We start from the raw sequence: 10,447 nt of genomic DNA on the forward strand, positions 1-10,447 counted from the left end.
TATCTGCCCAAAAAAGTTACTTGAAACTTTTTATCATTATACATGAATGCGTATAATAAAATGAATAAATTTAAGAAAACCTTTAATATAATATATTCGTAAACGTTTTTTTTTACATTTATCAACCTTTTTATATATGTTCTTCGATTTATTTTATTGGATTACTACAAAATAAATTATATTATTATTATTTTATTTTATTTTAGAGGAATATAAATCAATGATTCAGCAAGAAAAAATCCAACTGGCAACACACACCAATTCTGTCAATTACCGGAAAACGAAAGGAAGTAAATTATTTAAATAAATCCAAGATCAATGATAAAATATATTTAAAATATTTGATGTTCATGTATATAACAATTTACAAAATTTAATTACCATGTTCGAATGGGCTTATAGTGGTGCTAATAAAGCTGTACCCCGAAATGTCGGCCCTGAATGTGCATATTATTTATCACCTCAAAGGCAAATTATCGAAACTATAATAGTAACAACGACCTGCGTATATATTATGGTAAGTAGCAAAAATGACCATAATAATAATCATTCATACAATTATACAATATTTTCAAATGTTCTGTAATTAGATTAATGATTTATCTACAGTGTTCATTGTTAATATCTATTTTTTAATACAATGATTACCTATATTTTTTAGATTAAAACATTTCCAAAATTGGAAATTCCCAAAGAGAATACGTATATAAAATGTGATAGAGGTGGTAAAAGACTACTAGTTATTCTACTTGCTCTTTTATGGGGAATGGAAATTGGTTTTAAGTTTGCATCAAGGACTGTAATATATTTGTTGAATCCCTGTCATGTTACAACATTAATTCAAGTAAGTATACTATAAATACTAAAACAACTTAGACAAACTACTATTTACATTTATTAAAAATATGCATAAGTCCTTGTAGGACTTCTCGAGGCAGATCTATTGCTGTAATCCATATTTAAATGATTACTCTTTAATAATGAGTACAGACAGAGTGGTGTAGGGTGAAGTGGGCTATCAAACTGAGGTTAGAATCTCTCTTCCTGCCATTTGCAAATTTTAATGTCTTTAATATATTTATTACACTTCTAATAATATCATTAATTTTAATATTATTCATAAATTAAATTGAAACTGCAGTGACACCCAACCACAGAGATAAATAGATAAAAAAATTATATATATCTCAACATTGATTAATTAGCCAATTAATAAAACAACATGAAGTGTCTATAGGAAATCCCACAATGAAATGAAATTTTATAGTGGGTCCTTGTGTACCACCAGAAGCCTGTGTAAAAACTTAACAATATACTATTTTGATTCAGCTTGCTACTAGCACTAAGTACTGCTGAATCAATTAGTAATACAATTATTATACTAAATTATTATTAAATAGTAAGCTTTTATGAATTTGTATCATTATCAACTGAATTGACCAAAATCTGTCTTTTATATGGTTTTTGTTTGATTTAAAGAATACAAATTCATGAAATGCTCTGATGAACTATGATGATATTGTTATTGTTACAGTTTATACATGTACATTAATAATAACATTAGTATGACTAATAATTTATTTTCAGTCAAAATTAAAAAAAATCCTGTTTACTTTCAAAACAATAAATTGTAAACCGGACAATATAGTTATTGAATTTTATATTAAATTATCCTCCTAATTTAATCTTATTTTCTAAATTCAAATAATACATGAAAACTTAAAACTGGTACATGTAAAAAATATTTCATTTTTAAAAAAGAAAAATGCAGTCCCTAAATTAAGGTTTATCAAACCAGGTTTAGCTAGGTGACAATTTAATAGGTTGCAAACTCATATAACTGTATAAGTTAAGGTTTTACATTGTTTTTGTACATTACAGTTTTTTTTTCATATTTGCTTTAAATTTGTGGACCTGAGAGTACTTAGATAAATTTACAATTGCTTATTTGTTCAATCAAGAAAGATTGTTTAATCAAGGGCTGGGTCACAGTCATCTTGAAAACAAGAAAATAGCATTACACATAACGCTTAATTTGTTCATGGTTAAAGTTGCATCAATTTGCCTAAGTATAACTCCTTAAATATAAATTGAAGGGAACATCAAGCCCAGTCGTTGGTGTAGAGAAATCATATAAAAACAATTTAAAAAAAAATCTGTATTTGTCATTACAGTTACAGTTTTATAGGGTACAATAATTATAGATATTAGTTTATAGTTATGTCTCCCCAAATAAAAATTTTTTAAAAGAGCTTCTGGGTGTCTTAACTATTGTCTCGGTTGTCGATTGATGTTATTAAAAATACATATTATTTTGGGACTTAAATGATATATTGTTCTTACTTGTAGCATATTTTTTTTACTTAGTAAACAGATTAGTGTCGTAATCAGATAAATATAATTTGGGCAAAATAACTTATTCTAGAGAATGCCTCATCCCGTAAATTCTGTGCCATTGCTAGGCTATCCTCTTTACCTTTTTGAGGAGGAAGTTTGAGCATAACCCACCACGCTGTTCCAAACATGGGTTGTGTTGAAGTAGGGTTAATCTATGCGAGAATATTGAAAAAATATATTTGGTATGTCGATGGTAGAAGTCGATATTCTTTTTTTTTAATGGACGATTTTGATTTTGATTTTATTTATAATTGGAATTCACTTATAAAATATTATATAACTAGCTGTGCCCGCGACTTCGTTCGCATTTGAATTTAACAAAAAAGTTACTGTTGTAGTCTACGTTACTTCTTATAACATCAGCTTTCTGCCAGTGAAAGTCCCGTCAAAATCGGTCCAGCCATTCCAGAGATTAGCCGGAACAAACAAACAGTAAGACAAAAATTGAAAAAAAAAACATATTTTTGGTATATGGACCGTGTATACATGCATTTAGTAAACAGACTCCATCTTTTATTATATGTATGATCAGATCTTTTATTATATGTATGTTTAGATTATATAATGCTCGATATATTTATGTATTACATGCTTATTATTTATATTTCAGATTTATTTATTGGCCGCTCCGCCTACCAAGACAGTCACCGCATTATTCCGTATTCACTTAAACTTATTAAATGGTCCGCTGCTAGCCTTTCTTTTTCCAGAGACAGCTTCAAGAACGGTAAGTATGAAAAATACAAATGGTAGGCAACATTTTATATGGTGTACTAGTAGCGTAATAATATTTAAATGTGCATTGTGAATTATATGAAATGTTACTGTAATTGTGATTATTTACATTTATTTATATGTAGGTATAGAATGAATTGATTAATTCATTTGCATCACATTAAGTAGAAAGAATGTTATATTTAATTTAAAATTATTTAATGATAATATGTATTGCAAAAATTACAGAAAAATGTATTAAAAAATTAGCTTTAACTAATATTTTCCCACAATTGATTTAATACGTCATTTATATTAGATTTTAGCAGAGGCTGCATTGTACTGGATACAACATGGAATGATGTTTGTGATACCCTACTATCTATTAAGAATTGGTGGTATGTCCGTAATTATCTTTAAATTAACGAATTTGTAATAATTAAGTAATTATTTTATTTTCATTGCAGGTGTATATAACGTAGAGCCTCTTTGGGATTTTAATTGGTCTATTTTTAGCTACTGTTTAAATATGATATATCACTTCATTGTTCTGCAAGTGATTGCAATAGTAAGTTATTGTGAATAAATTTATATTACTTTCATTATCAGGCCCAGTTTCTAACCGTGGTGCAAGATTGAAAAAAAACGACCCCGTTGTGTGCGGCGCTTCGCCGATCTTAGTCTAGTCTAATGGTCCCCACATTAGGTGCCCTAGATCTATTTTAAATATTTTGCGATTTGCATTGCAACTACCGTAGCACTTTTTGCACTCGGGCTCTTGTTCTGCTTAAGACTGTGTTTGTTAAATAATAAATGATGTTAAGCTGTACGAATGTACAAATTTTTATATTCTGATTTTCTATAACATATATAGGTAGGTAATAATTTTATTTGTATTTTTTCAGCCAGCTCAGGTGAATTTAAATCACATGCTATGCCCAGCAATCTTGGATCCATTTGATGGCCCTTGGTACCGCATAGCGGCCGTGATACACCAAGCCATTCTTTGTCCACTTCTGTGCAAACTTTTTTGTTTGGTCGCCGACTTTTGTTTGACAAAATTCCCACCAACTAAAGTTAAACCACACATGAAAGATCATTTACAAGATAAGAAGTTGAATGAGTATGTTGAATAGTAACTGATAAATGTGTGACTTTCATTATATATGTATGGTACATTATACCATTGTAAACGTTCTTGGGTCGACCTTTCTGCTGTTACGTCTATTGCTGAATTGTTATTGTATTAATTATTAAGTACGAATATAATTATTTGTAACTGCTTGTAACATTACAATTGAAATATGATATCGGTAGCGAATGGGCTTATTGGGTTATAATATAACATTTGCAATAATATATTAAAAAGTAATTTTATCATACTATAAGGTTTAAGAGGTTTATATGTAACCCCTTAGGTTTAAGAGTTTAGTTAGTAAATTAAAAAGTCCTCTATTTTAAGATAAATAAATCGATCGTTTAAATTAATATTACATTAAAGGGCGAAAGTAATATAGGAATCACATTCGAAATGTGGTATGTTGAATTTTTGAATAAGTAATTTGTTTAAGAAAATAATATGTCAAAGCTAAGATTAGGTTAAAATAGCGAATGGTCCGTCCAGGGCGTTTACGCCGTAGCTGGCAAGAGTTTATAGTTCAATTATGGTTATACGGGTAATATTAATGTTACACTCTGTTATCGTCTTACTGTCGAAACCTAAAGTGTACAACGAATAATTTATTTAATTAGAAACTCAAAAGAATGGCGCGAGCCCATTTTCAAAGTTAAATTTTATAACGATACTAGTCTGTCGTATATTTGAATCCAAAGTTTAATCATGTCATAAATTTACATATACAAATATACATTTGTTTTTTAATCACATCGTAAAATAATCCTTAATATTATTTTACTCGGCTTTTCGCACCATTTGACCTTCAATCAATACACTGTAAAAACAACGTTTATTAAATAATACATAAATGCGTTTACTTTGTTTTAATTAATCATACCAAGAATTTGTGCTTAAATCAAGTACAGAAATTATTTTGTTAGAAAAAACCTATATCAGTGGGGCTATTACGGTTAGAGTTGCTATCAAATCTTTGTTGCTCATTAAGAGCGTAGTTTGTAAGCGTGGGAATTTATTTTAGAACACACACATAGGCACCTTCCAATAATACAGTTGCATTGTGCAGTGTATCGTACGCATCCTCGGAGACAATTAGTTGCTTGTTTTCGGTGCAACGAATAAATTAAATTTTCATTGCGCGTTCATAACATAGGATTTATAAAAATACATTTAATTACGAGTAATGTATTAGCTATAAGGTTGTCACTCGCAAACATAATTATAAATTATTTGTTAGCATAGGGTGCGGTCAGAGTGCATTAAGATGCCTCATATACATTATGATTTTTATTGATTCTACTGCTCTCCTCTAACTAAATTATTATTATTTTCTGGATATTTTAAGATTGGTAGGTATACCGAATTAGGGCGTAAAGACACATTAAATAATCACGTACTTAAATTTTATAAATAAAAATAATGGAGGTAAATATTAATCAGTTTTTTTTAATTAACTAAAAACTAAAGACATAAATCTTCTTGGTTATATAAGTCAATTAAAATTATTTTATATTACACAAAAATCAGGGGGGCGGGCCGTTGACGGTGTCTGGTCATGAAAGGTACTAACCAAGTATAGCATCAGTACAAAATGGAATGTATATCAACCGTTTTTGCTTAGCACTATGCACTATTTTAATTAAGCATTTAAATAATTAGAAATTAAGCAGACGAACTAAATGACATGAGTAATGGTATGAGTTGGCGTTTATTTTAAATTTCGTATTAAGAGAAAAAAATAAGCAGGATAGTGCAAAAATTACATTATATTCAGGTACATTCAGGTATTCACTATGTTCATCCTTACAATTTTGTACTTTTAATTCGACATTAGGTGAAAGTAGTTACCCTTCGTACACTTTTTAAATTTTATTTTTTACTATGTGATTAATTGTCGTATTTACCTAGTTTATGTACTTAAGAGTAACAAATATATTATAGTTTGTAACAAAAAAAGTCCAAAACTATTATGACAAAAGGTTATAGGCATTTTTCTACATAAAATAATGTACCCCACGTATTGGTATGGTATGGTAAAGGTACGGTCGTACAGTAAATGCGGTAAATTCGTACGCCATGGGGTAGATTCATGCAGGGTAATTAAAAAGCCAATTAAAATCGTTAATTTTTTATTAATTATTACAAAAATATTTATTTATCAAAGAACTAACTTAATAATATGTGACTTGACTAATAGTCGATAAATCTTTCTTTAGAAAAATAACAAAAATGAAATCGTTCATCCTTCGTTTACTTTTTGATTATTCTAAACTTTACAATCAGTATAAATGAAATGTTTACAATAATTTTGTATGGCATCGTTGTACAGTCTTTGATAATTCAGCGATCCTTCAGATTCCTATGAATTTTCATCGCTTTCTATTTGCTTGCCTCTCTTTTTCTTTTGTCTTGAATTAAGTTCCTTCAAATTACGATTCACTGCCTTACTCTGGCTTTCCTTTCCTGTTCTATTTTTTCAATTCTCTCTGTCTATGTCTCTCTTTTAGTTTAATGTTTTCAGGTGTATCTGTATATAAACGGGAAAAGCTATGCCCACGACTTACGACATTTAAATCAGTTTAGTAGTTTTGGTGTGAAAGCGAGACAGATAGACAGAGTTACTTTCGCATTTATTATATTAGTATGGATTTACCCGGTTTTCTTACTTCATTGGTTTTTCTGTATCTTAAGTCTTCTGGTGTTATGGGAAGATATGTTTCTAAGCATATTTCATAAAAAAAATTTTGATATACTGGTGGTTAATAAAATTTAAGGCGGCACATTAGTACGCGTACGAATATACCCCCTATCTAACTGTCCGAATGCACCCCATGCCTTTACACAAAATTAAAATACAACTATATACAAAAATTAATTTAGTTTCAGAAATATAACAATTAAAGCTCAAATTAAACAATGTTAACATTAATTAATCATCACCATTTTGTCAAAAACATAACAATTCTACTTACAATTACGAACTAAACTTAGGTAAAAAAGTAGTGGTTCTAAGGTTTCATACCTAATGAGTAAAACGGGATCTTATTATTTAGACTCCACTGACCGTCCCTCTGTCTGTCTGTGCGTCTGTCGGTCACCAGGCTGTATCTCATTAACCTAGACAATTAAAATTATCACAGATAATGTTTTTTAATTGGTATTTTTTATGTGTTCGATAATTTTCTTTACGTTTTCCCATTTAATTCTGAATAAGATAGAAATTAAATAGATAGACCGGTTAGTAATACTTACTTACTTAATCTGATTTCTTGAAAAGTAAAAATTAACAATTGCATCCCACGACACACGCGCCCCACCCTTATGCTAACTTGTCTATGTGTGCGTAGACAATTCGCGAAATTATAAGACTTGTCTCGAAATAAAAATTGTCATGCTTTCACCTTGGGCTCTGGAGAGGGACTGAAAATTTATTGACAGCGATGTCGAATATTAAGTCAAAACCGTCAAATTATTTTCTCCATACTAAAAAGTATGGACGACGAATGCCAAAAAGTAAGCAATATTTAAATAAAAATTACTATAATATTGTGTGATATAATAAAAATTGAACACGGTGAACTTATTATTTACACTTTTGTGTCCTCATTTAACCAAAAATAGTTGTATAAACTAGCAGCTAAATAGCTTAAAAAATGTTAATAGAAAAGGTCGTTTTCAGTGTTTGGAGTGACGTTGACGATGAATTTACTAGGTTATTGATACAAATTTTATAAATATCATGCGGTGAAACTTGAGATCTATCTATTAAGATACTGAATGTTTTTTTTCATCCATAATCAATGCTCCAGTTTTAAGATATTTTGAAAATAGTAAGCGCTATTTAGGCGTTCCGCCAGGGCTGTCCTCTTAATAAATAATACAGTCAAATCATTATGGACCTATGTCCATAATACTGATTTATAATTTTTTTGATTTGATATCAATCCGCAATAAATATTGAAAGCAACAGTTGCTATACTCTAACTGTAATAGCCCCATAGGTATATCTCAAACAATAGCTTTGTTAAGTGTAATAATTTCAGATACATATATTTATATACCAGATTAAGGTACAGAAAGTCTTATAAATATCCAACAAATGTGTTCTCTGTGTGATTTTGAAAGCTTGTGTTTAATACTAGCATTTTATAGATAGCATAGCTCTTTTTGGCTCGTGGATATGCTGCTAGTCAAAAAAAAAAACACTAACACAAGTTTGCTTGTATTTGAATCAGCAATTTAAGATCCAGTTGTTCTAGTTATTGGACCAACTATGCTCAATATAATGTAACTTACTTTATCATCATTTCAACTACATATAACTAAAACTTTATATTAAAATGTGAATATATTTTAGTAATTTCAGTTCAGTATAATATGCTTAAAATCAAAATAATGTATTAAAAGTTACTATTATTGCTTTTATTAGTTAAAAATAAAACATTAATATTTATGTTATAAATAAAATGAATGAAATTAATATTAAATTTACAATACTTTTTGTTACAAAATAATATAAAATAAAATTAAAATAAATAGTTATATCATTAGGACTTGACTAGACTTACTTAAAACTAAGAGATCATTTTAAAATTACTAATAATAAATATTAAAATAACAAAGTTTATGACAAATAATATATAAAATTTATCACATGTTGAGATTTTAAAACACTGTTGTACCATCATGTGGAAATTGTTACCCATCTGCTGGTACCCCAAGGTAGATCATGGAAACCTCTGTGTTACCATAAACAGCTGATACAGTAGGATATAACTTTTTTTTGTATGGAAGGCCTGAAATTTAGACAAAAAATGAATACTAAACCTCTTGGTTTCTTTCATTATAATTTATTCATTTTTAATTTTTAACAATGTAATCACCTCGGAAAGCCACTCCCAGAAATTCATGATTTCTCTCAAATGATAATGTGTGTCCTTCACAGTCTAGAATTACTCTGATGCGTTCTCCGACCTATTTAAGCAATTATATGAATACAAAGATAAACACGCTTACTTAACGTATTTCTGAAACAATAGATTTATACTAACTTGATATTTGGGGCAGTTATTAAGTATAGGATAACGTCCATGAGTGTCACCATTATGTATTAATTGATTATCAACTAAATTCCAACCCCAGCTGTGATCATCAGAACCTAAAAGGCCTACATAGCCTTGACATTGTAATGGGGCTTCTTTAGTTGATACTCCAATCACTGCTACTGTACCCAGTGGCCCTTCCCAAATAACTTCCCACGAATGTCTACCTCTATAAAAGCCAATTTTTCCTCGACATGCATCAGTGCTTTGTGCTACTGGATTTCTGTAAGGAAAAAGTTAATTGTTTACTGATATAAAATAAGTTCTATAACTATTTTTCTATTCATACCTGTGTAAAGTAAAGCCATTAGGTTTAATATAAATATTCCTAGAACAATCGTACGGACTCCATGCATGATAGAATGCTCTTAACTTAGACTTATAGGTTGCTAGATTGGAAAGCAAATCAGACTTCATGACTTCTTCGGCCAGTCTTTTAACGCAATGCAATCTCCAAACATCATTATTTTCGTCACTTAAAATTCTAAGCCAAGTTTTACACACTAATGCGCAATTTTTGAGATCTCGCAAGTTTAAATATGAAAATATATTTTCTAGAAAATGATCCGGGACCAGTTCTGCAATAGCATAGTGACTTATATCATTATCATATGTGTTCATTATAATCTATAAATTTATCACTATTTGTTTATATTAAAAAAAGATTAAAATAGTATTTTTTGTTAATAACTTTGATGTAGTCTTGGTGTAGTCATTATATTTTCTATTTAAAAATGAGTCAAATCTACTTCAGGGCACTAAAATATTTTTTCAAATTTCCATGTTAGATGCTTATAATTTAAAAAAAAATCTAATTTAAAACCAAAGTCGTTTATTTATAAAAGATATGAGGAGTCCAAAATGCCTATCAACAAATCACAGAGTCAGATTTCACAGATTAGGAGAGGATAACAGTATCATAAATAGCTTGTCACTGCTTGCGTCAAAATTCTAGTGCTGTGCCCCAAAAATACACGGGTTGAACGATGTCGTTCTGGGAGCATAAATAATTAATTAGAATAATGGTAACGTCAGATATTTATGATAACGATAAATTTATTAATAATCTTATCAATTATTATGTTATGATGTGATGTGA

At 29.2% G+C, this 10,447-nt stretch overlaps 2 protein-coding genes across 2 annotated transcripts; one reads left to right on the top strand and one right to left on the bottom strand.

The window, feature by feature from the left end:
* Positions 1 to 225: 225 nt before the first annotated feature.
* On the top strand, positions 226 to 5,102 carry LOC113394560 (transmembrane protein 164). Its single transcript, XM_026631910.2, has 6 exons — positions 226 to 517; positions 662 to 844; positions 3,008 to 3,124; positions 3,431 to 3,509; positions 3,579 to 3,679; positions 4,017 to 5,102. The coding sequence occupies exons 1-6, from the start codon at positions 383 to 385 to the stop codon at positions 4,245 to 4,247; spliced, it is 846 nt and encodes a 281-aa protein (XP_026487695.1). The 5' UTR covers positions 226 to 382; the 3' UTR covers positions 4,248 to 5,102.
* Positions 5,103 to 8,739: 3,637 nt separating this feature from the next.
* LOC113394561 (F-box/SPRY domain-containing protein 1) lies at positions 8,740 to 10,253 on the bottom strand. The gene is made up of 4 exons (XM_026631912.2): positions 9,638 to 10,253; positions 9,298 to 9,571; positions 9,130 to 9,220; positions 8,740 to 9,042 (listed from the first exon to the last, which is right to left on the bottom strand). The coding sequence occupies exons 1-4, from the start codon at positions 9,967 to 9,969 to the stop codon at positions 8,945 to 8,947; spliced, it is 795 nt and encodes a 264-aa protein (XP_026487697.1). The 5' UTR covers positions 9,970 to 10,253; the 3' UTR covers positions 8,740 to 8,944.
* Between the last annotated feature and the right edge of the window lie 194 nt (positions 10,254 to 10,447).

This window comes from Vanessa tameamea, chromosome 4 (assembly GCF_037043105.1).
Source record: "Vanessa tameamea isolate UH-Manoa-2023 chromosome 4, ilVanTame1 primary haplotype, whole genome shotgun sequence".
Lineage (NCBI taxonomy): Eukaryota > Metazoa > Arthropoda > Insecta > Lepidoptera > Nymphalidae > Vanessa > Vanessa tameamea.